Source organism: Ictalurus punctatus, chromosome 8, assembly GCF_001660625.3.
Source record: "Ictalurus punctatus breed USDA103 chromosome 8, Coco_2.0, whole genome shotgun sequence".
NCBI classification, from domain to species: Eukaryota; Metazoa; Chordata; class Actinopteri; order Siluriformes; family Ictaluridae; genus Ictalurus; species Ictalurus punctatus.
In genome coordinates, this window is record NC_030423.2 from 18,994,912 (window position 1) to 19,021,594 (window position 26,683).

A 26,683-nucleotide genomic window follows, 5' to 3' on the forward strand; every position below is an offset into this window, starting at 1 on the left:
TAATAATAATAATAATAATAACAACAATAACATTAATAATTTTACGTAATGGTTTAACTTAATGAAAAGCTTTAGGAATCTGATGGAAAACATTATGAAATTTCTGGTTACTTTTAAACATCACCCATGCCGGCTTCTTTTATCCATCCATCCAGCAATCCATTTATTATATCGCTTATAACCTGGAACCTATCTCCAGGAGGCACGGGGCACAAGCCGGGGTACACATCCATCAATTTACCACTACAAACCACCTGAACCCAATAGGATCTTCATTCATAGGGAGAATAAATTTAGAAAAGGCATTAGGTACCATTATGAACAACACATTCCTTTAAACTACCACTACAGTGACCACAAGAAATACATTAAACCCCATTAGGGAACACCACAAATCCCAAATGAGATTTATATATATATATATATATATATATATATATATAAAATTTGCCAACAGGGTTTTGTTGCTGATCACAAACCAAATCAACCATCTGTTTACAATTGCCACAAAAACATTTTTAAATATAATTCAAATATTGCTTTATTTTTTCTTTCATCAAGAAACTCAAATATTAGCCACAATACTTAATGACAAGTTTAATTTCAAGTACAACATACATTTAATCTGCTTCACGGTTTATACAGGGCGCAAAAACAAAGCTCATGCACTGAATCAGGGGTCTGAATCAGAGCCGATTAACCTGCTCTGTGCAAATTTACTGACCCCACCTAATCAAAAGCCCATCATTGTTCAATTACATAGATTAGAGCGGAGTCACAGAGCTGGAAGATTTCTCAAAGCAGTGTAAAGCATGGTAGCTGTACAGATCAGTCAAACTTGAGAGCTTTGGCACAGGTAAACTATCAATGTGACTGAGCACACAAATTAAATACCTCAATTCAAACTATATTTAAAATAACAGCAAAGTGACTTAAGCGCTCCTCACAGTGGTCAATGATCAGAGTGTCAGACATTCATAACGTGACTGCAGAGCATGACATATGAAGAGTAGAGGAAATGGAGAAGTGGAGGCTGGTTTATCTTCTCTGGTTCAACCCTGTGAGGTTCTTCAGCTGCAATGGAGAGAAACAGCTGGGTCAATTTTGAACACAGTGCACATGTGCTTTTCAATCTTGAAGCCTACTCACTTAAATTTATTTGATTAAGTCAGGTTTGTTAAGAGATTTTTGTACATAAATGTACAGAGAAGTGTATGGAAAAGTTTGGTCATTCCTGGTCAAACTACATGCACGATTTTCTAAATATTAATATTGATGTTCACCTTGACAACTTCTGCAGGGAGCAAAGCAACAAAACAGGCAATTTGACTCTAGAGTGCACAAACATTTGCACAAGACTGTATCTGAATTAAGTGCACTAACCGTGACTGCAGCACCCATAAACCCCTGCACTACAGCCTCTCCTGTCGACTTCACCTACAACAAAAACAGAGTGAAAAAACCAGCCTGATCAGAGAATCTCAGCCCACCACTGTTCACTAAAGTCCTCTGTACCTGTTTAGCCGTGTTGGCTACATTGACCACATCCTGGATACGGTTGCTGAGGAAGGTCCAAGTCTGCTCAAAGTCAGGCGATGTGTCCTGCAGCATCACAAGTTCTGTGGTGTTGTAGATTCCTGTTAACGCTGCACGACGCGTGTACCAGTTCAGCTAAAACATCAGCAGGAGAAAAGCACTGTGTTAGAACATTTAATAGAAATACTTAATAGATGTCCTATTGACACCAGACATCTATTTACATCAAGTTACAAAACATTTGTTTGGAAAAACTTTCTTTTTTTAAAAAAAAACAAAAAAAAAAACACCACAATTGTCATTTCATATATTATATACATTATATACTATAAAAATCAACATGCTACTACAGAAAAAAAATCAACAAACAAGGTGGTGTCAAGGTCCAAAGGGAAGCAAATTAGCTCCTGTTACTCGTAACCTCTTTATTCTCTCAATAAAAGTTAATAATACAAAATAAATCACAGCCTGTCAAATCAGCAAGAAACTAAGAACACCCTCCCTCTTGATGACTTTCCAAAGAGAATAATTTCTGAGACTATCGACACTGGTAGGTGTATGAAATAAATGATATAATAATATGCATCACCAAACATCTATTTCAGTAACATCATAAAAGCAGACAAACATAGATTGAATAAGACATGAGGAAGATGGTGTGAGAGAGAAAGTGAGTGTGAGGAGAAAAAGAGTGCAGATAAGTGACTCGTTCAGACAAAGACATGGAAAACACACAAAGAGAGAGAGAGAGAGAGAGAGAGAGAGAGAGAGAGAGAGAGAGAGAGAGAGAGAGAGAGAGAGAGAGAGAGAGAGAGAGAGAGAGAGAGAGAGAGAGAGAGAGAGAGAGAGAGAGAGAGAGAGAGAGAGAGCGCAAGGAGGGTTAAGAGGAGACACTGACATCTGTGGAGCGATCTCCTGCGTAGTACCAGATGTCATCCACCATGGTGGAGAGGTGCTTCAGACTGTCTGGGATGTTGTGAGGAAGCAGCAGTACACTCATCGCCTACAGAGTCATATACAAAACACACATCCCCGCCTTTTACAACCTCAGATTCTTACTAGAATATTTATACGCATGTAAGGCTATGCCTGTGGGGAAATGGCTCCTATCACCTGCGGCCAAGTGTCGATGTACGGAATCAGCATCCGGAGGCGAGTCTCGACTGCATCCCTCAGGAACTCGGCTGTCTCCTTCTTTCTGAAAGGGATCAATATACAAATAAGGACCACAAAAAAAGGACTATATTTAACCTGGAAATCTGGGCAAATTTACCCTTATCTGTATTTACACACACACGATATTTTTTTGGTCTGAAATTGACCATATTTCTATGTGGATTTTGGGTCTATACTGGACTACCAAGCATGCGACTCAAACTGTTCTCACACTCAAAACCCAGGATGCTACAGTTCATATTACAGCGTTTTCTGTAATATTTATAGTTTGTGGCGTTCATATTATCAGTGGTATTTACTGCGATGCGCTGTCACACAAAACTTCCCTTTACAGTCAGGGAGCCTCATTTATCAAGCTGGGTACAAACAAATTTATTTAGGAAATCTTTCACAGGAGCGTTTACACAAGAAATACGCTATTCACGAAAAGCCGGTTGGCTCCTGACATTTTGTGTAAATGAAAGTCAAAGAAGAGGAAAGAGACTCACTAATGTTAACCTCAAATGATCAGCTTCAAATCGTATAACTGGAAACTTTATACTGGGATTTGATATGGATTATGCGGTCAAGATTAAATGATCTATTTACAGTAATTGCACATTAATGATTCATGACTGGAAAGAAGGAAATCCAATACAAATTCATAAATTAAGATAAAGCTAGATTGAGACTAACTGTTCAGTTAGCACAAAAGAACTGTCACCCTATAGAAAGAGTAAGCTGGTGCGCGTCTACAGTAGCCGATGAGGTGCAGTGTCTGATCTGCGTTACTGGACGTTTTAGCGTTTTATGGCCGGCGCTAAATTCTTCATTTGCAGGTCGACTGGCAGTTTTCAACATACGCATGTGAGCAAAGAGAAATATAGCGTTACTGAAAAGTCTGTAAAGCTGGTGGGGATTTTTGGTTCGGTGTCCACACTTTTATTAATAATCGATAAATGAGCCCCATTGTGACAAATGAACAGATTTAGTGAAATGTTTATCAGCCATGTCTGATTGCTTGTCACATTCTCAAGAGTCTGCTGGTAATTTGGTCATAAATTATGCATCCTGGACAAGTGAAGAAACAGCTTCATTATTTCTGAATCACGCCGATTAACAGATATTTCTCCTGTTCCTCCTTTTTTTGGCCTTTCGGCTGTTGCTTTATTAGATATTTTGTCAGCGCATTTTTTCCTGGTAATATATCAGCTTCTGTTCGTACTGAAGTCATGAGAATTTATTAGGAATTATATTAGGTCTGGCTCTGGTAGATTACCATGGCTAATCTTCCCAGGAATTTTTCGGACTCCTTTCTCTAATGTTCTCATATAACCCGGTCCTGATTAGTTACTGTTAAATTCAAAGTCTATTATGAATTTTTAAAACATGCTCAAAAGATACTTACTCTGCTTGTCCGAGCTGGACCTGATTATTCTGCTCTGCCAGAATGTCTACGAGTTCAGCGTTGCACTGGCTGATGAAATGTAGCACCAGGTCTCCTGCGCCGTTATTAAACATCCCAGCAGAGGCAGCAGACAGGCCAAGAGTCTGAATTACAGCAAAAATGGCAGAAGGTTACACAACAAACCTCTTAATATCAATCACATCATTACATCGTCGGTTCTCCAAACCTCCGCTCCTGCAGCGATGGCCTCCACAGTCCAGCCGTGCTCGGGTACAAACTCCAGCGCAGTGGTGAGGATACGAGTCTGCAGCTGCTCCTCGGTCTCATAATCCTCTGCCTGTTCACCGCTCTGATCCTGATAACTGACACACAATGTGGACAACAAGCGCAAAGGATATTAACCTTATATGTAGATGAACAAACCAGTAACAATGCTTAAAATAACTGCATCTGCTATTGTGCCTGTAATCACACTGATGAATGACTAACACAGAACGGCAAATTTAAACAATTTAAACATAAATGGCAATAATGACATTGTTACGGCAATTTATACTTGGGCCTCAGAGAAATATTTATTCATATTTGGCTGGCAGGGGAGCTGTGCTTTATTTTGTTTATCGGCAGGTGCGCATTATTTTATTTTTATTGTATTCATTTATGGTCATTATTCATTTGTATTATTATTATTAGAATTATTATTATTAACTATAGACAGGTGCATCTTATTTCATTTATTTATTTGCAGGTTTTCATAAATTTATTTTTTATTGCATTCATTTGTCATTGTTTTTATTTATTTACTTATTTGCTGGCAGGTACGCTTCATTTCATTTTATTTATTTATTGACAGCTGTGTGTAATTTTATTCATTATTTATTGACAGGTGTGTTATTTTATTTTATTTATTTACAGGTGTTATTTTATTTCTTCATTTACTGGCAAGTGTGCTTTTATTTATTTATTTTTTTTTACATGTGGGTTTTTTTTTTATTTACTGGAAGATTACCATTAATAATATTTATTTAATGACAGGCATGTTACATTTTATTTTATTCATTTATTTACTGGTAGTTGTATGTTATTTTATTTATTTACTGGCATGGGAGCAAGACTTAATTTTAATTTCTATTTATTGGCCAATGTGCATTAATTTATTCAAATTTTTTAATTAGTAGGTTTGTTACCTTATTTTATTTATTAATAGATCTGTTACTTTACTTTATTTAGATACTGTCATTTATGTATTATTTTATTTTATTTATTGCCATGTATGCATACATAAATGTATGCATGCATGCATGAATACAAGTAAACAGCAGTATTGTTGATCTGGTTTGATTTTTTTAATTTACTTAATGATCAAACTTAATGAAAAAACTGCCCCAAGATGAGCATGTTATGGTAGGAGGTGTGATGTATAGGAGAGCTGGACTTTCTAACCTGGTGTTAGGCTGCGGTTCCTCATGCTGAGCATCATTAGCAAAGGTTTGCTCTGTGGAGGAAAATGACTGACTCGATCCTGAATCCTGGGTCTGCTGGTGTTCACGGTCGGATGGAAGCGGTGTCTTTTGGTGTATTTTTCCGTCATCAGTAAATCTGAGGATGGCAGCACGATGGAAGGACCGTGTCAGTGCTCTGTATTGGGGACGAGGGCTGCTTCGGACCACTACTGCTGCAAATGCACAGAAAATACTTTCATTAAAAAGGAGGACAGTTCTCAATGTCATGCAAAATAATACCTCTTAAACATGATTGAACCTCTGATTTTGATTCTATGCATTGGTATTTCAGATTAATTGGTTAACATAGCAGAAAACAGACTCTCAATACTTCTGTATAAAACATATTTCATAGAAATAACTTCTAAGGATCTCTCTGCTGCAGTTTTGTTTGTTAAAGTTTTAGTCCATATCACTTTCTGGCTAAGGATCTAAAAACGGGATTAATCAAATAAATAAATAAATAAAAGCACAATCCAAAACATCAACTTTATTCACTTTAAAGTAAGATATTGAGACCGAGACTGAGACTCAAGCTTTAGGGTCACCTTGCAATATCATATGACTTAGTTATCAAATTTACAAAGGAAACATGCAGAGAATAAGTTCTCGCCAGAAAATACGCATAAAGCCTTAAAATACAAAACAACAGGACAGAAAGCAACTCACTAGGCCCAGCTTACCGCTGCCGAGACCCATTAGGGCTCTTCCAGTGCGAAGGCCTCGCACCAACGCCGCCATATCAACAGCGGACAGGGAGCTGTTATTTTAGAATAATAATGTGAGCCGCGGCGACGTCATTACCGCGCGACTCAAGGTAACCAAGGCTAGCCTTGCCGCTAATGGATGCTAATGTTAGCAGTTATAAAGGAAGTGAACTATTCGCTAGAAATGTCAGAATGTATTTTATATCACATTTTAATTGTTAGTTAATATTTAAACTTCCTGCTGTAAATTTATTTTAGTATTGTTAAAACTATTAGCAATGAAGCTAAGTCGTTTTTTATTTATTTATTTATTATTTTTATTTTTTTTATTGCGGTTCCGAAACCGAATAGCGCGCTAACGTTAGCAACGAAGCGTCATTTTATCGCGACACCTGAATCAGTCGGCTCACCGGACAGTAACGACGGCAAGTTGAATCCTACATCTGGCGAACATTTAAACATATTAGTAAGTATTTCCGCATTTTTAAAAAATAAAATAAAATAAGCATGTTCATGGATATATTTGTAATATTTAAGAGGAATACGTCATTTTAATTAATCTGTGTTGTTATTTTTGTTTGTGTTTTCTGATATTGCGTCACATCCAACACAAGGTTAAGCTTAATCACTTGAATAAAACATGATCTTGTCGACTGAATTAAATGCAAATCTCTGAAAACTGATATGTAAGAAAAAAATCCAGTGAGTAGGTGTCCACGTGAGTCAACATGAAGCGGCAGCATTAACACTGGAGTTCTCAAGGTACAGAGGCTATCACAAGTCTACACACCCCTGTTTAAATGATAGGCATTTGTGATATAGGATACAACAAAATTCAAGTGAAAAACAAATACAAAAAGTTTTCGGAAAGAAAAAGACAAAAAAAAAAAAACCCTTACAACCTGGTTGCGTAAATGTGCACACCACTTTAAATGGGGCATGTGGCTGCAAATGTTCAAAAGTCATTGTCATACACTTGTCACCCATATAGTGATTCTGGTTAACTCCAAATAAAGACCAGCTGTTTCTGTAGGATTTTCTTGACACCTTCTTGGTTCCATCCGATTGCTGAAGCCATGGGCCGCAAAGAGCTTCCAAAGCATTTACGGGACCTCATAGTCGAAAGGTACCGATCAGGAGAGGGGTACAAAAGAATTTCCAAAACATTAGATGTACCATGGAACACCGTGAAAGCCATCATCAACAAGTGGAAAAAATGGGGCACCACAGTGACGTTACCAAGAACAGGACGTCCCTCCAAAATTGACGTAAGGACAGGAAGGAAACTGATCAGGGAGGCCGCCAAGAGACCTACAGCAACACTAAAGGAGCTGCAGGAATATCTGGCAAGTACTAGTCGCTCCCTGCATGTGACAACAATCTTGCGTATTCTTCACATGCCTGGACTATGGGGTAGGGTGGCTATGCCCCCTTTCTTTTTACCCTTTCCTCATGAGGGGAAAAAATAACATCCAACTATGCCTAAATCATCCCAAACCATGTGCCAAAATGTGTCATGATCTGATGAGACCAAGGTAGAATTTTTGAGCATAATTCTAAAAGATCCATTTGGCACAAAAACAAGACAGTTTATCACCCAAAGACCACCATACCCACAGTGAAGCATGTTGGTGGCAGTATCATGCTGTGGGATGGATGCTATTCAGCTGGGACTGGGGTTCTAGTTAAGATCAAGCAAATAATGGATAGCAACCAGGTTATTGTAAGTTTTCTTTTACTTTTTTGGCCTAAAGCATTTCTATTTGATTTCACTTGAATTTTGTTGGTTGCTATAACACATTTAAGGTGGAAAAAGATCGGACATGATTTATCTTGGTTTCATGTATTACATCTCGCAAACCTGCGGTTTTAACAGGACTGTGTAGACTTTTTATATCCTCTGTAAGCTAAATTATTCACTGTTTTTGAGGATTACTGTTGTGTTTTTAACTATAATCTGGCCCGATCTTTATCTATTAAAAGAGTATAATTACAATTATGGCATTTTTATATAATGCAAACATAATTATGGCATATAAAATATATATAATGTGTGTGTGTGTGTGTGTGTGTGTGTGTATATATTACACTCCACAAAACGATAAAACACGGCATCTCTGTTTACCTGATTTACTCTGCATGACTCATGGAAAAACCCCTAAGTCATGTTTCTGCTGAGTCATTGTATGCTTTGTTGTATTAGTCACTAATATAATAACTGGTTTTATTAGCAGGTGGTCATGGCAGATCTTGGACTGAAACAAGGAGATAAAGTATTGGTGGTGTGGACCCAACCATCCTCTCCTACAGCTTTGAAGGAATTTGCTGAGGGTGTCAGTGCTGTGGTTGGTGGCCAGAACCTGGTGTCCCTTGAGAACATGGAAAGGCTCCAGATATGTGAGTTACTACACAGCATCTCTGGAGCTTTTGTTGGTAGTATCTTGGTATACTATGGTATATCCATCTGACTTCTAAATGCAGCATTACCGAAGTGATTGTTATATTAAGCCTTGTTCATTTCATGTTTTCATTGACCGTGTGTGCGTGCGTGTGCGTGCGTGTGCGTGCGTGTGCGTGCGTGCGTGTGTGTGCGTGGTACTCTTGTGATGGACTGGCATCCCATCCAGAGTGTACTCTTGCCTCACTCACTGGGGGAGAGTTTCTGGATCCTCCTTGACCCTGACCAGGATAAAGTGCTTACTGAAGATGAATGAATTCAATTGTTTTAACATCTAAAGAGCTGGCCTGAGTCACAGGGACACAGTGTTGCTAATCAATAGGGGTGGGCAGTATGAGAAAAATATCATATCAGGATACTATAAGACATGTCAATAACAACAACAACTGAGAAATTGTCTAGAACGTAACTGTTAATGTGTAGCACATATGTTGTAAATAATAAATATAAACTTAAGTATATGTAGTTTTACTCTCATCGGTTCCTGACTTTTCGGACACCCTGTATATTAGGATATATATACAGGGTGACAATGTACAATGTAACAAACTGACAATAAAACAGTAGTGTTTTGAAACACACCCTAATTGAGTTCCTATTTTAAAATTCAACACGAAATTCAACATGAAATCAGCTGTGTCCAATAAGAGTTTGTTTTTGATTTTATTTTTTCTTCTTTTTTTTTTAATTGAAACAAAATGTTTATAGAAAGATATTTTGATACTTGTGAAATCTCATAAAAGTGACGTAATTTGTCAAGATATCGAATTTATATCCCTGAACAAGACAGAAAGTGAGGGTTAAGCAGCTTTTCTTCCTGTTCCAGCCTCTCACTCGGCTTCAAGTTGTGACTGGGTTCTATCCCAGCTGCTTCCTGACACCGCTTCAGTCCACAGCTCTGAGATTCTGGCGGAGATGGCCCGTGTCCTGAAACCTGGCGGGAAGCTGGTCCTGGAAGAGCCAGTATCAGGTTAGTCTCTGTTTCCTGAATGATGTGTATATAAAAGTTATAATAGAGTAGTATCTTACTCATACTTGACCTCTTGACCTGGCCCGATTTACCAAAAGCAAAGATTTTTACTACCAGGTTACAAAATGATCATTACTACAATATCTCAGTGTTTCAGGACTGTTTTTAACATACCATTACTGTCTTCCCCTCACCATTTCCCTTTGGGAATATTTTCTTGTTCTGATAATTTATTACTTCAAGTGAAGTTGCATCTGATTTCTTGGGGAGGCAAAGGAACAATCAAAGAAACATTGTGCAGTCCAGAATCTGACAGTGTAGCTGTTAAAAATGCAAACTGGCAATAATAGGCATGATATTTCAAACATGTTCCACCTAATTAGCTGCTAAAAGTAAATGGTACTAACCTAACCGTTTAATTTATACATGGCAGCTGACAGTTTATTTTATTTTATTGTGACAACCTTTAACAATCCACCTAAATACATGGGCAAATGTTTGTTCAGACCTGACCATCACACCCATATGTGGTTCTTCCTCAAACCGTTGCCACAAAGTTGGAAGCAAAAAATTGTATAGAAGGTCTTTGTATACTGCAGCTTTACAATTTCCTTTTACTGGAACTGAGAGGCCCAGACCTGTTCCAGCATGACAATGCCCCTGTGTACAAAGCGAGCTCCATGAAAACATGTCTGCCAAAATTGAGAGTGGAAGAACTCGAGTGTCCTGCACAGAGCCCTGACCTCAACCTCACTGAACACCTTTGGGCTGAACTGGAACGCCGACTGTACACCAGGCCTCCTCACTGAACATCAGTGCGCACAAAATCCTCACAGCCATAGTCCAAAATCTAGTGGGGGACTAAATCTGGAATGGGATGTTCAAAAAGCACATGTGTGTGATGCTTAGGTGTCCACAAACCTTTGGCCATATAGTTAGGAATGCTAGCTTGTTATCGAACATTTAAGAACAATAAAATGCCTAATATTTCCAAAATAGACATACAAGTTGAAGCTATATTCAAATCAGGGTGTATGTAGTCACAGCTCCAACTAGATAGGACAGCTACCATGATTTATTTACTTGAATCTATGAATAATTAGCAAGCTGCAAGCAAATTAGCAACTGATTAGCACACTACATAGTAATCCTCAAGCGAAATGGTCAAACTAATTGTTTCTTGTTGCTAAGGGAAGTGTATTGGATGCTCACGTGGTGGAGTAAAAGAGGAGACATTGTCCAGGGTGTATTTTAACATGATTTGCACACAGTCTAGTTAACAGCTCAGTGAGCTGATTTAATAGGTCAAGAGGATGAGTGAATAATTTTGTATCTGCAGGTTCCGAGGAGGTGAATGGATTCAGGACAGCTGGGAAGCTCATGTCAGCCCTCAAACTATCCGGCCTGGTTTCTGTCACAGAGGTAAGAACCCTGTTCATTAACTGTAACTCACTGTGTTCCAGATGCTCCTACTAGGGACATCAGGGACATTTCTCCCCATTCCTTCACTAGATACCTGTTAAATACAGAATTGACTTTAATGTTTTTATTTATGTATTTTATACATTTTATACCACAGCAGTGTTGAATTCTCAAATCAGATTGGTCAGAACATGTTGATTAATTTTCTCTGATACTCTAATGGTAGTTCTGATTCCTATTCAAATTAATGCACTCGTCGTAATTCATTTTCTTAAGAGACATTAACTTTTTTTTAGTTAGTTTGTTTGGGTTTTTTTAACGAAAGAGTCTCCAGTTTCCATCAAAGGTAAACCTGTAACTTTAAGATGGAGGGTTTTGTGGTTTCTTGGAAACATGCTGCATTTTTTTGTCTTAACAGCAAGACAGAAAACTGAAAAGAGGCTACTTAAGGAACTATAAACGGTTAAAAAGCACAGTGTTTAATTCCGTAATAAATGAAACACTGTATTCATTGGCAAATTGCTGTGATATAAGAGGAATAAAACACCTCGGGACTTGACGTTATAGGAAAATAATCTTCAGGATGGTAACAGTAACTCACACCACCCCGTTTATTCCTTCCTGGTTGTATAAAGGTAAAATTATGTAGATCTTTATAGGATTAATTGTGCATCCCCAATTTTGCACAATACTAAAGCATTATGGATCAATGAGACACAATATAAAAGACATACACTTAACGTTATATTGTTATCATCTCAGAAGGAGAGGTACACAGCTCTATTATAAATGACTTGACTAACTTATGGTGAATCTCCCCTAGGTGAAGAGTGAAGCCCTGAGCCCTGAGGCACTTAGTCAGCTCACAGATGTCCAGGGAAAATCTCTGTCTCGGGTACGAATTTCAGCTTCCAAACCCAACTTTGAGGTCGGATCGTCATCTCAGCTCAAACTGTCTTTTGCCAAGAAAACAGGTCAGTCTTTACTGATGTAACATTCACGTCTTCGTGAAAGTTTGTGCCACTCAAATATATCAGCGGATATATTTGACTCCATGTTTCAGTGGAAGAAATTTGAAAACAATTGGCTTGACTGCCAAATATACAATCATGAACGTGGAATATGCAGGTTTGATTGGTTTATTGCAGAATACTGTTTTAGTTAAGTATGAATAGTTATGTATACACCAATCTGCCATAACATTACAACCACTGAGATGTGATTCTCATTACAGTGCCACCTGTCGAAGGGTGGGATATATCAGCAAGTGAACAGTCAATTGTCAAAGTTGATGTGTTGGAAGCAGGAAAAATGGGCAAGTGTAAGGATCTGCGCGACTCTGACAAAGGGCCAAATTGTGATGGCTAGACGACTGGGTCAGAGCATCTCCAAAGCAGTAGGTCTTGTGGGGTGTTCTCAGTATGCAGTGGTTAGTACCTACCAAAAATGGTCCAAGGAAGGACAACCCTTGAACCAGCGACAGGATCATGGGTGTTCAAGGCTCACTGATACACGTGAGGAGCGAAGGCTAGCCCGTCTGGTCCCAGCCCAGAGAAGAGCTCAAATTAGCACAAATTGCTTAAAACGCAGGCTGTGATAGAAAGGTGCGCCCTGCCACCCTGCAAAAATTGTTCAGGGATGGTTTGAGAAACATGACAAAGAATTCAAGGTGTTACCTTGGCCTCCAAATTCCCCAGATCTCAATCCGATCGAGTATCTGTGTTGTGCTGGACAAACAAGTCTGATCCCTGGACGTCCCACTTCGCGACAAAGGATCTGCTGCTAACGTCTTGGTGCCAGATACCACACCACACCCTCAGAAGTGTTGTGGAGTCCATGCCTCGACGGCTCAGAGCTGTTTTGGTGGCACAAGTGGAACACACAATATTTGGCAGGCGGTTTTAATGTTATGGTGGATCGGTTTATATTGTGGATATAACTGAAATATTAAATTACTCGAGACCAGGGTGTATCGGCTCTGGAACAACCGCATCCCTTATACAGCACTCATCCCTGAAGATGAACGGATGAATATATCAGTAAATAAATAATACACAGCCTGGTTATCCTGGCAAGCAGAAATCACCAAACAGTAGCCAGACATGTAGCTCTATAAATGATCTGTACTCCTGTTGCTACTCCCCTTGTGCTAATCTGTAGGATAATAAAAATGCTACAGTTTACATGCACATCAAATTCAGTTTAAGGTCTATATTCAGATTGAAGCCATATTCCGAATACGATGTTTATACGTGTAAAGGCATCGGAATATTCCTGTATACACGGTTGTTGTAAGTATGCCTGAGTGGCCATTGTTAAACATCTAGCCTACAGCTGAACATCTGTTAGCACCCACAATTCCTTGTGGACTGAACATGCACATATATCTCCTTTCAGTGGATTTTCTGAATAAGGTGTTTACATGCAACAATTTTCAAATTAAAACCGGCATAATCCAAGGTTGGGAATCAGAATATTATCTTAATCCGAATTGGGCAATCAGATTGCGGCGTTTGTGTGACTCAATACTAATCAGAATATTGCCAAATTCTGATTAATATCAATGTGCATGTAAACGTAATCACTTTCTCCAGAGTGACTTGTAGTTCGGGGAAACAAACCAGCAGTCTGTTATGAGCTGATGGTCAATATATACGTAGAAAGGTACCTGGATTAACAGATCTCTATATTATTTCACACACGAAAAATGAATGAAAATGAAATATTACTGTACTACAGAGCTATGAGTGTTAAAGGTTATCTCTCTTGTTTCTCAGAAAAGCCAGCTCTCGATCCAGGTGCTGCCAAACTGTGGACCCTTTCAGCTAATGACATGGATGATGATGACATTGTAAGTACAGATGACATTTTTACATATGAGTGTGTTGCATGCACTATGTCTTGGAGATACAATGCTGCTGTTTTCATTCAGTGGAATTTTCTAGTTTGAATACAATGCAGAAGGAAAAAAAAACCCAGGATGAATGCAGTCATGTGACGGAAATGAGTCACACACACTGACGTATGTGTTTGTGCTCATTGTTGAATGAAAATTGAATGATTTTGGGATTCTGAGAAGTGTTTTGTTTGAAATATTTCTTGACGTGTCCTTTCACAAAGACTCGCTCATGTCTCCGTGTAGGACTTGGTGGACTCAGACGCCTTGCTGGATGCTGAAGACCTGAAAAAGCCCGACCCGGCTTCGCTCAGAGCATCTTCGTGTGGAGAATCAGGAACTAAGAAGAAAGCCTGCAAGAACTGGTGAGAAAGCTGGAGATGATCTCTCTCTAGAAAGCTTTCAGTTAATACACTCAAATGGTTGTTTATGAACTTTCAAATTGGACATCATCTGCCATCCTGTAATTACTGTAATTGCTGATCGTGTGTGGTCGTGTCTCGATGAAGCACGTGTGGCCTCGCGGAGGAGCTGGAGCAGGAGAGCAAAGCCGTTCAGAAAACCAGTCAACCCAAATCCGCCTGTGGAAGCGTAAGTGTTTGCATTTCAGCTCTGAGTGTGTTGAGTCAAGTTCAGTCGAGACCCCTTTCCTCAGCTCTTAATCCACAGCTTTCTGCACTGTATCCTTCAGTTCATTATAGCTTTTCGTTAAACGTTCAGTCATTCTTCTTTTTGTCTCAGTGTTATTTAGGAGATGCTTTCCGCTGTGCCAGCTGTCCGTATCTCGGCATGCCTGCGTTTAAACCAGGAGAGAAGATCGTACTGGCCAGCACACAGATTGCAGATACATAAAACATACCAATTCCCCAAAGCGATAATTCGACCATTCCTTTCGATTATGGTCATGGGTCATTCAACATCAACATCACACCTGAATGGTTTTAATCGCTTGAGATATCAAACTCATTCAATGCAGCCTTTTGAACACTGCAATAATTAGATGTTTAAAAGCTGAACTATATATTATAGTATAATAAGCCTTCAGAACTTGATCCACGGAAGTTAAACCAGACCGTCCTCTTTTCTTTTTTTAGTTTAATTGATTTATTTTTCCTGGTGTTTTTTCTTTTTCAAACCCCAAAATGTTCTCTTGACCATATGTAGCTTATGCTTTTGTGTAATATAGAATGGCATTTGATGCAAAAATAAAATGATTGCACACTGTTTCAGTAGGAGTGTGTTATTCTGCTTCTGGAATGATGCAATGCATATTCAATGTCGTTGATTAGCGTTGAAGCGAGCCAGCATGTGGGAGGGAGGGAGGGAGGGAGAAAAAGTCAATCATTCAGTGGATCGTTTATCTCCACTGAGGGCTTGATCAAGGTCAGGAGCCTATCTCAAGAACACACAGGCTCTGTCCCAAACACTACAGTTCAGTCTATTTTGTGTTTTTTCTAGATCAGCACTCATTTTGAAGAAACTATACCCTCAGATTTCCAGTGGTACTGCGGTGGAACAATATGACAAATCTTTTAAAAAGCCTGCATCTGTAACATGTCTACTTTTAAACTAGTAAAAACTCTATAGAAACTTTCATTAATTTCAAGAGTTTCACAACACTGAAGGACGGGTGCCTCACACCTCCAGGGTTGGGGGTTTGATTCCTGCTGCTGCTCTGTGTGTGCGGAGTTTGCGTGTTCTCACCGTGGTGCGGGGGTTTCCTCCGGGTACTCCAGTTTCCTCCCCCAGTCCAAAGACATGCATGGAAGGGTGATTGGCATGTCCAAAGTGTCCATAGTGTATGAATGGGTGTGTGAATGTATATGTGCCCTGCAATGGACTGGCACACTGTTCAGGGTGTACCCTGCCTTGTGCCCCATGCTCCCTGGGATAGGCTCCAGGTTCCCCGTGACCCTGTATGATAAGCAGTATAGAAAATGGATGGATGAAACACTGAAGAACACTAAGCTCGACCCTCTTGGCACAATCACGTCATATATCCCTGACTTGTTTGTTTCTTGATATAACTATCATGTTGTATGTATAGATATATATCCATACAAGACAGGAAAACATCCTGAAGGAGATGCCAGTACATCCACTCAAAGGGCGGTGATTGCTCAACAGTTAAGGCTCTGGGTTACTGAGCAGAAGATTGGGAGGTTCAAGTCCCTTAATGTCCCCTCATGGCTGACTCTGCGCTCTGACTTCAGCTTCCTAACAAGCTGGGATGTGCAAAGAAAAGAATTTCACTGTGCTGTAATGTATGTGTGACAAAATAAAGGCTTCTTCTTATTCACACCTAGGGGCCATTTACATTATCCAGTCCATCCACCGACAGGTTTTTTGGGAGGTAAGCGGATATCTGAGAATCCGAAGAGAAAACACAGACACCGGAAGATCACGCAACAGTAACCCAAGCTGAGGATTGAACACCAGAGCCTAGAGCTGTGAGATAACAACGCTACCACCATACCTGCAGTGAATCAGTCCATGTTTACATTTCAGATTTGACCCGCATTCAGACGCACTGCAAGTCAAAGTAACTCCACTGCATTTAATGTGTTAAAAGCTTCAATACAGAACCAAAGAAGCTCAAACAAATTCATGAGCATCACTGCAGACAAACTTTTCACTGCTTAAGTAGAGAATACGTGAACATGTAGAAATCATATGCATCTTAACAGAATAGTTTGATGACAAATTTTAATTTACACAATTTTAAAACATTTAACCGTAAATGTCATGGCTAAGGTGTATTTGGCGTCTGATGCTTGCTTCTTTAGTTTTATACTAGAGATATGACACTAGCGTAGATAAGAAATGGAAGTATTGGTAAATACAGGCATAAAATATCTCTGTACTACATTTAAATGACATTGTTCAGCTATAGCTTGTTCTTAAACAAATGAATGTTCCGTATTAACAAGTACAAGTTCATAGTCGAACTAGATTTCTGTATAACGACATAAAAAAACATGGCTGCCCAGAACATTACAGTTCAGTTACACCGATGTTTTGTTCATGTGTATAGAAACCTAGATATAGTTTAGGGCAGAGATTTACAGAAAATATTTTGTTGAGAAACTTTAAATTAACCTCTTAGCATCACAGTTTCCAAAATTAAGAAGAGGACTAAGAAAAAAAACATACATTTTCTTTAATAAAACCATTAAAATGGATTTGTGATAACGTCAACATTACACAACAACTGGTGCAAGTATTTCTTTGGATCACAGCAAAAAAAAAAAAAAAAAAAAAAAAAGACTGCTGTGTGAATCAGTACATTTCACCTGGTCAAGGCCGAGTGACTGAAAAGTCGGTTTTGATGTCACCAATATTGGGATCGAAGGTTAAATTGTAGGACATGCTTGCCTGCCCGTCTCCTGAGCTTTCCCATGGATCCCGTAAGAAATACACTCCCTGTTTTCGGTGTGGACTCCACACACACTGTCCCTGTTGAAATACAGGTGTATAAAGGATCATGTTCACCAACAGCTTATTATATACTTAATATTCAATTTCTTTTGTTGAGTAGGGACACACAGACGTATGAAACACTGCTACATTTACAGGTAATATTTACAAGAAGTAAAGGATGCCATGAAATACCTCCCCATTGACGGGTTCAGTCAGGCCCATGCTGACGGTGATGTCATCAGTCAGGCTGTACTCCATCCACAACGCCACGCCGTGACAGCGCCCTCTCCTGGTAAAAACAAACATTTCATAAAGTTATGAATTTTCCTTACATGCACAGATTAAGTGCAAGAACAAATGCAGAAACACAGTGTGGAATTTGACATAAGTCAGAGCAGTGTTATAAGGCATCTAATGTCCTGTTTTACAAGAATAAGAATATATTGTGATAAAGAAAAGTACATTGACTTGTATAATCAAATCAAAAGTCAATTACACTTTTTGGAGTAGACCTCAGTACGGCGCAGCTGTGCAGAAATCCGTTTCTAAATCTAGAGCTCTAATAAGCAAACATAACAAAATCATCCAAATGGTGACCCCAGATGGTGAGTTTTGGTTCAGGAATGATTTGATTAAAATGATTATTTTATGGCCCTCCTACCCCATGGTAAATACTTCGCTGCATTAAATTTCAAGATCCGATTCATGTTGAGATTTATTTTTAAAGCTTTTTTTTTTTTTACCCAGTAAGCGGCACTGTTCCTTGACTGCTGATTGGCTGCTCAGGGACACACTGTTGGAAGTCAAAGGTCATCACTGAGTGTGGCTTGGACAGGGCTCGACAGGGGTACTCCCACAGGGGATGAGGTTCTGCCTCACGAGACTCCCGGAAGTCCAGAGAGCGCTGAGGAAGAGATGCGTCATGCATGACTCAGTGCTTTTTCAGTCTTTACACACAGCTCTAAAAGACTGTAAACCACTGAAAAATGTTGAGCTTCCATGAAGATATGGCTGATGGTCATGTTATATCACCAAACATTACTCACTAAAAATAGGGGTTAGGGTGCAAAATTTCATCTAGACATTTCAGCTGCCATCAATAAAATCAGCTGATATACACAGATTTACTTCTTTTAATATTTACTTCAGTAGAAATCTATGAAACACACAAATCACCAATATCATCTCTTTAAATGTTATGAACAACCTGATGGAAGCTTGCAATAAAAAGGTGTGCACCAGGACTGGAATACTACTACTAACAAAAACAACAACAACAACAACAACAACAACAGGAGTGGGCTTTTTTTTTAACCTCTCAATTCTGGTTAGTGTCGCTGTGGATTAAATTATGAAACGTCCATATTTTGGTAAACACCACCAACTAACTTCATTAGAATACATCACAGGCTGGTGCAAAAAGAAATAATAACTGCTAGAGTGGCCAGGATTGGTAAGAATCCCTATGGGAGTGGATGGGACAGAAAAATAAGCTCAAACACCATATGTCCTCGCATACCATTAGTGCAAGTTCATGTATATTTGATTGTGCCAATCTGCCCCTGTACAGTATTGGAGAACGTGCACCATCACGTTCTACCTGATTGACAAATGTGTGTGTACCTGCACCATTTCATCCATCGGGCTCACGTCAAATCCTTCACAGGTTCCACACGGGGCTCGGATTCTCCACAAATCCTGACAGAGAGAAGGGAAATGATGCCACCTGGTGTTAAAGTGACAGCTTCAGGCTGTTCAGTGAACTGGAGAAAAATGATTACTAGGATAGCTATAGTGCAGCCTGGTGTATATTCATTGCTCAGAGTTGTTGCTTCAATCTGATTACAATTTTAATACAAACATTAATTTTAATTTTAATGTTTGTATTTATGTGTTATAGTCATGCTAGGATCTACACTTAGAAGTTTAGTCAGTTGCAGGCTTTTTGCAGAGAAACTAAAGCACCTGGAATTCCACGGCGATCAGGTAGAGTGTGGCGGAGGAAGGCAGGACGGTGGCATCGGGCCGGAGGAGGCAGCTCAGCGCTGTACGGCAGTACCAGAAGAACAGGGAGTGCCAGGGCAACAGGCTGGTACTGAAATACGGCTCGCCAATCAACACCGAGATCTAACAGCGGGACACGCAAACCATGCTCATGTTTCTGTATATAACTGTATGAACTTTCACATACACACCGCATACACCTAATAATAATAATAATAATAATAATAATAATAATAATAATAATAATAATAATAATAATGACTGCAAGAACTACTCAATATAATAAATAAAATACTATTAAAAATGGCTCAAATCTATTCATTATATATACACAGATCATATATAACTGTCTGGAACCTGTAAAAATATGCATGTAATAATGTTTTTAATTTGGGGTCTGACTTGGGGGTAAAAAAGGTCAACATCAATAAATTATATTCACACTCCATAAGACATTGTCTGATAAATGTCAGCAATATTGCAACTTTTAACCTGTTATTAGTTGACTGATTTTTTAAAATTAATATTCATTCAATAATAATAATAATAATAATAAAAACATTTGCATTCATGGCATTACACTTACAGAAGTACTACTACTAGGAAGAAGAAGTAGAAGGAGGAGAAGGAGAAGGAGGAGAAGAAGGAGAGGAAGAAGCATTTTAAATAATCAACCTAAAATAGAATAAAATAAATTGAAATAGTTCAATGTAATGTAAATAAATATGTACAATATAAACAGAAAACATTAAATGAAATTTGAAAGATGAAATTTTAAAAAGTAATAGGAAAAGCAAAGACAATGATATAATAATCAATAACACTATAAGTAAAGGTGTTTCATTTATTCATTAAAATAATTAACTAGACAGGTAAGGGTTTATATCTGATAAATGTTTGAGGACATATTAAGTTGTACCTGTTCTCCCTCCACATCCCCTGATGTCAGCTGCTCTGGCCGAATCTCTAGCAGCTGAACGCTGTTTTTCAGTGAGTTCACCTCCAAAAACTGAACAAAAAACACACAAAAACAAGAAATGCTTTAAAAATTGTCCGTTTTTGTCACTTCAGACATTCACTTCCGTCTCGGTCTTACCTGCTCGATCACTCGCTTTGACATTCCGGAGTTTTCCAAACTAAACACCTTCGAGACAAAAAATGAAAACAGAAAACATTTTTATTTCTGGAAGTGACGTGGAACTTATACAATGTAAGACAGTGTAGATAAACAACAGAAAGACAAATCTCGAAAGAAATACACACCTTTTTAGCTCCGAGCAGATGTGCAAAGACGGGGAGAAGACTCCCATCACTGACTGATAAACACACACTGTCTGGCCTCAGAATCTACAAGGGACACAAACACAATTGTACAATATCTATATTTATATTACTGAATTAGACACTAATACGGTCTAATATCAACTCTAAGACAAATCTCAGTATTACGGTTACAGTAACTGCTTCAAACAAGTGTGTGTCTGTCTTTAATAAGCCACGCTCTTAGCGTCTCATTACAATCGGAGACTAGACGAGGAAGAAGTCCCTAAAACAAGCATTTAGGAATTAATAGAACACTTGTGGGGTTTTTTTGTTTGTTTGTTTGTTTTACTAAACTTAAAATATTTTTCTTACTCATGTACACAGCTTGAGAAGCATTTTCACATCACAGCTGAGGAACTACTTTTGTCAAAAATGTAATTCTTAAGGGTATGTACTGTAAGTTCATGCAGACTGTAACAGTACTTACACTGCGGAGAGCACTGAGGTAACACTCTCTTCTGCGCTGGTCATTAAGCTCCCCGAACCGCGGCCGAGTCCACAGCAGGTGAGCTTGACAGGTACAACACGGTGTGGCCACATCAGATTGGTCGCTGGAGAAAAAGAAAAAAAAAAACAGATATCCAGTCCACCACACTGATAACACATACAAACACAAATCCACCTTCAGTACTTGGCATCCTGCGAGGGTTCGTGATATAACAATTTTGTGATTTTTAATTTTAACAAAACTTGTTTTTTTCCTTCACCTAGAAACTTCGTCTAAACTTTATGAAAGGTGAACTATTGCATTGTCAGATCACGCTGAACAAAACTTACTTCTCGAATTCCTGTTTCAGGACATTTAACAAATTTGATCACCAAGTTACCAAAAACTGGAAGTGAGGCCATATGTCCTAGTAGCAGCTTGATGTATCCATCCATCCATCCATCCATCCATTTTCTTTACTGCTTATCCTACACAGGGTTGTATCCCAGGGGTCTCGGGGCACGAGGCAGGGGACAACCTGGATGGGGTGCCAACCCAACGCAGGTCACAATCGCATACACACTCACACACCCATTCACACAATAAGGATAATTTGGAGATGTGAATCATCCTACAATGCATGTCTTTGGACTGGGGGTGGAAACTGGAGTACCCAGAGGAAACCCCTGAAGCACGAGGAGAACATGCAAGCTCCGCATACAGGGTGGTGGTGGGAATCGAAGCCCAAACCCTGGAGGTATGAGGCAAATATGCTAACCACTGTGCCCCCCAGCTTGATGTACTGCCATCAAATTTAGTACGTCTCCATGGGAACAAGCACTGATGGTCCATTCAGGTTTTCCTCCATTGCTAAGGTTTGGGGCCAGAAAGTGCTTGGCCACTTAAGCTCTGCTTGCATCTCTGCAGCTATATTTATCTTTTGTTGTTGTCTGAATGAGGTTCTGTTACAAACTGTATTAAAAAAAGAAGCTGTATTTACCTATCAGAGAGGCTGTACCACAAGCTGTAGTCATCATGTGAGACAGTTAGACTGAGCTCTTCTCCCTCACACACACGCCTCTCGGCAGGCAGGAAGTACACACTCTGCATCCAATGATCCCTCCACTGAGCCCAAAACACAACATAACATTCAAATCATGAATCACATTGCATATTTCTTCATCTTGTAATCTCATTAGGCGAGGTTTTGCTGTACACGTTACAGATGTATGTGTGAGATATTTTGCATCTGGCGTACAGGATACTCGCGCGGGTCAGAGTAAGTCCAGCTGGGGGCCATGGAGCAGACGATGCTGCCGCTCGGGTCCATGTCCAAATCCCACCAGGACAAAACTACTTGAGCTCGACCGCTGGCCTCCACCACAAACCTGCACGAGTGTGAATGAGGAGCGCTGCTGACCGGCCTGCTGAAGTCCACACTAACACACAGACGCAAACCTGGTTTCACCCATGTGTACAGAACATCATATGCAGACCATACATTTGTGACTCACTCTGACAAAATATTGCCAATAAAATATTAGTGAAATGCAGACAGAAAGAAAGAAAATGAGGAGAAAGTGTGTATGTAAGAGAGAGAATGAGAATTCCTGCTTGGTCTTCAAAACGTATTTGAAGAAAGCAGTGTACAAGTTGTGACAGACTGCATGAGATATTATGCAGAAAGGAGGGGGTCAAACTGAAGAGATGTGAAGAAGGTTTGAGGCACTTATAAAGGCAAGGGCTGGCCATAGAAGTAATGAAATACAAATTGTTAATTTTCTTCTATGGGTATGCAAATATTCACTCAACTGTAAATGAGTATATACGTACACAAAGTATTTTATTGCTAAGAAAAGATACGCTGCCAGTCAAAAGCTTTTGAACTCCATGTATTACGGTTTTTGTTTAAGTTGAATACTCTAGCATTAGAAAATCTAAGCAAGAAATAGGTCTAAGTGAACTGAGAAATGTTAGCAACTTTTTATTTTACTGTGGAAAAATAATACAAACATTCAGCTATTTGATGGAATATGTATAAAATGTTTATCCTCAATTAATTGCTAATATTGGGTAAACTGTAAAAAAATTAAAAAAAAATTTTTTTTAAAAAAAAAGGTTCAAATTAACCCACAAGTTCAACAGAGACAAATAAGACAAGTAAGATTAAGATAAATAAATAGTACGCGTGAACTCCACCTGAACATGGAACACAGGGGTCCGAGGTTGGCGAAGGCACTTGGGGTCACCTGGCTGAGCTGTACATCACAGACAGATGGCGCTCCAGCGCACCGTGTCACTGCAGCAGGGGGCAGCAGTGTGCACTCCTCCACCTGGATGGGCTGAATCTGTGCCCAGCTCCACAGCTGCTCTGACTCAACCACCCGGGCATAGACTGTGGCACGATGTGGTACGGCTTCACAGCCCACCTGCAGGAAGGACGTGAACATGAGGACACTTTCATTCCGGAAAAAAGAAGCCAACTCTCATTTCCTTGAACTACTTCCACTTGTGAAACTCCTGGAGTGCAGAACCGTCATAATGAAAATAATACTATACCATACAGATTCGAGTACCTGCCCAAATTAATGGATAATCCCAAAATCCTAAGCTTTTACCAATTGTTTGTTCAACATTATCTCTCTAAAAAAAAAAAAAAAAAATCATTGATACTTTCATAGGAGTTGCACTGCAAACAGTTAACTCACTCTCCCTTTAAAAAAAAAAAAAAGAAAAATAGTAAATTTATTACAATAATAATCAAAATAATAGCAATAACATGCATACTATTTCTCATATGAATATTTTCTAATTATTGTGTTTAATTAAACAAAAAATAACATTTTAAATTATCTATACAGTATATCATAATGTTATAATGGACAACTAACTGAAAAGGGATGCCTGGTTTTTAAATTCTGTACACACGGTTCAAAAGTTATGACCATAAACGTACAGTACTTCCAAATTAGGCCCAAATTTGACCCAATGGTGGCGCTCGAGCATTAGCAGCCGTTGGCCCAAATTTGGTCACAATGTTCCTTAGGCCTTCCCCAGTCAGTGTGCCAAATTTCAGAACTTTTTAAAATACGGTTCAATGGGCTGCCATAGACACCATGCCGGAAGCAGAAGAAGAAGAAGAAGAAGAAGGTAGAATAACATTAGGGTGCCTGTGCACTTTCTGTGATTGGCTCCATAATAATAATATATCTGAATTTATCATCAATATTTATAAAAGTGGTCTTTAGTGGTAACTAAGAAATTTAAAGAATAAAAACAACAATGATAAATGAACAAACGTTGTTATGGCCCGTACCTGTACCAGGTGTAAGTGTGCGTGTTCATAGCTGGGTAAAGCTCCCTCTCCAATCAGCTCTGTATCAAACAGTTCTGTCACTAATATGTTTGCTTTCTCCTGCATGTCTCCATCTTTAAAGGGGGGAAAAAAGGCAGCAGTCATTACAGCGTCTTTCAAAATTCACCAGAGAAATCATCATTAATATGTTACAAGCCTCCAAAGATCCAGGTACCACATCATGAAGTAAACAGTGAAGAGTGTACAAGACTATACAGTGCAATGAGACAGTGAGACCATGTTTTCCTTATTATAAACACAATACATACAGTATTTTCACTGCTCTTTTTAGCTGCAGGGAAACTTGCTGTTTTAAAAAAATGTATTTAATCTGAGCTGTAGCTTTGATCCAATTATTTCAAATCGTCATTTCACACTGCATAAAATCTGACAAATTTTAATTCACAAAATGTAACTCTGTATTTTGCTAAGGAAGACATCATGAGAGTGGTGGTAGGTTAAAAATAAAAATATATATTGGGGGGAAAAAACCCTTAAGATTTTTTTCTTTTCCAAGAACTTTAAATTTGTCCTAGAGGAACTGCTGATGATCTAACCTGGACCAACTGTAACCTTAGTTGAGTGCTTATTGATGATTTTGATCTTGTCCGAGAAGCCGTTTTTCTTTACGATACAAGCTGCAGCCTCGGCCATGGGCTTAAACACCTGTACGAGATACAGAGTTAAGAACACAGAACATTATCCAGGGTGATTTTTTTATAGCAGTCAAAGCACTCAAAGCTCAGTCTAGAGTTTAGAGATCACCTCTACGGCATAGCAGTAGTCCGCTCCTGCAGTAACAGCCATCATGGAGAGGAGTCCTGTTCCTGTGCCGATATCCAGAACAATGACTCTCTCGCCTCGAGCCTTCACCCGGGTCACTGCTGCTCGAATGCCCTGGTAGTATTTCTCATTCTGGTGGATACAAAGCAGTTTTCCAAATAATAATACAAATCAATGAGCATTTGGAGCAGATCAGAACTGCTGGTTTGGACTGAATTTTGAGATCTAACTGTTGTGGATCAGCCATTATTTTATTAAAAAATATTTATTAAACCTGGTCTGAAGAATATCGACACTGAGGTAAAAAAAAGAAAAGAAAAAGCTTTGCACAAATGAAACTCACCCTGTCTCTGTCATGCAGCATATCAGCATAACAGGACCTGACCAACAAGCAAAAAAAAAACAAAACAGTTTTTATTTATGTATTTACTCTCTCTCTCTCTCTCTCTCTCTCTCTCTCTCTCACCCACCTGGCGATCTCCTGATGATAATCGTACTCATCTCCCTCCTCCACCCAGTCTAGCGCGCCCGTGGTGGGGTTAGCACGACCACAAAACGTCTTCATTATCCCACTACTACTAATCATCACAAATGGTACCGATACGGCAAACAACGAAAGGCGTATAACAGATTTTGTACTAATCCGGTGTGACTACACTGCGCGCCGCCATATTGTTTCTCGTAATCACGCCCTCTCGTGTCACGTGACCAGCTCTGTCTCCACAACAGTTAGCATCTTTCCCATTAGCGCCTTTCCCTTAGAGCACAGTTTGGGACATAAAGTTCTTGTTGATTCTTACTCATTAGAATTAATTCGATAAATTGTAGAAATATAAACTTTCATTTTTGGGATCGACATCAGATTATTTGCTGTTATAAAATGTTTTAGAGCTTTTTTTGTGGAACCAAGCTAGGGCAATATGAGGCTATAATATCCATAGCTTGATAAACTGTTACAATGCAATTTTCTGAGTTATCATGATATATTTGAATTTTTGGATAGTTTACTAGTGTTTGAAACTTTGCAATTGTGAAATTTGAGGGGGGAAAACAGTTTTTAAAACATTTTCACACCATTTTAGTGTTATGCAATAAATAGGCAATAAATAAAAGTATAACTAAATAAATGTTTTAATGTTTATTGACTGGGGGGTATGGTGGCTTTGTGGTTAGCACGTTTGCCTCACACCTCCAGGTTTGGGGGCCTGAATCCCATCCCTGTCCTGTGTGCGGAGTTTGCACGGCCTCCCTGTACCTTGGGGGTTTCCTCCGGGTACTCTGGCTTTCTCCCCAGTCCATGACATGCGTTGTAGGCTG

At 39.1% G+C, this 26,683-nt stretch overlaps 3 protein-coding genes across 8 annotated transcripts; 1 reads left to right on the forward strand and 2 right to left on the reverse strand.

Annotated features, from left to right (window-relative positions):
• Window positions 1-523: 523 nt before the first annotated feature.
• On the reverse strand, window positions 524-6,457 carry coq9 (coenzyme Q9 homolog (S. cerevisiae)). Of its 2 annotated transcripts, none has more exons than XM_017474460.1 (9): window positions 6,285-6,457; window positions 5,543-5,774; window positions 4,326-4,461; window positions 4,100-4,242; window positions 2,650-2,734; window positions 2,435-2,539; window positions 1,516-1,671; window positions 1,384-1,437; window positions 524-1,074 (listed from the first exon to the last, which is right to left on the reverse strand). In XM_017474460.1, exons 1-9 carry the CDS (start codon window positions 6,340-6,342, stop codon window positions 1,039-1,041), a joined length of 1,005 nt encoding a protein of 334 aa, XP_017329949.1. In that variant the 5' UTR covers window positions 6,343-6,457; the 3' UTR covers window positions 524-1,038. The 2 variants fall into 2 exon arrangements, with proteins under 2 accessions (XP_017329949.1, XP_017329950.1); XM_017474461.3 differs by having other exon boundaries at window positions 5,543-5,771; window positions 6,285-6,402.
• Window positions 6,458-6,634: 177 nt separating this feature from the next.
• On the forward strand, window positions 6,635-15,278 carry ciapin1 (cytokine induced apoptosis inhibitor 1). 5 transcript variants are annotated; one of them, XM_047156985.2, is made up of 11 exons: window positions 6,686-6,774; window positions 6,923-7,070; window positions 7,342-7,654; window positions 8,540-8,705; window positions 9,593-9,736; window positions 11,076-11,158; window positions 11,982-12,132; window positions 13,936-14,009; window positions 14,301-14,419; window positions 14,564-14,645; window positions 14,796-15,278. In XM_047156985.2, the coding sequence occupies exons 3-11, from the start codon at window positions 7,385-7,387 to the stop codon at window positions 14,904-14,906; spliced, it is 1,200 nt and encodes a 399-aa protein (XP_047012941.1). In that variant the 5' UTR covers window positions 6,686-6,774; window positions 6,923-7,070; window positions 7,342-7,384; the 3' UTR covers window positions 14,907-15,278.
• Window positions 15,279-16,591: 1,313 nt separating this feature from the next.
• On the reverse strand, window positions 16,592-26,069 carry prmt7 (protein arginine methyltransferase 7). Its single transcript, XM_017474466.3, has 17 exons — window positions 25,837-26,069; window positions 25,710-25,746; window positions 25,349-25,498; window positions 25,141-25,249; window positions 24,545-24,657; window positions 23,428-23,657; window positions 22,487-22,667; window positions 22,229-22,353; window positions 21,229-21,352; window positions 20,742-20,825; window positions 20,575-20,622; window positions 20,398-20,487; window positions 19,440-19,601; window positions 19,098-19,172; window positions 18,218-18,378; window positions 17,667-17,763; window positions 16,592-17,510 (listed from the first exon to the last, which is right to left on the reverse strand). Exons 1-17 carry the CDS (start codon window positions 25,950-25,952, stop codon window positions 17,352-17,354), a joined length of 2,061 nt encoding a protein of 686 aa, XP_017329955.1. The 5' UTR covers window positions 25,953-26,069; the 3' UTR covers window positions 16,592-17,351.
• Between the last annotated feature and the right edge of the window lie 614 nt (window positions 26,070-26,683).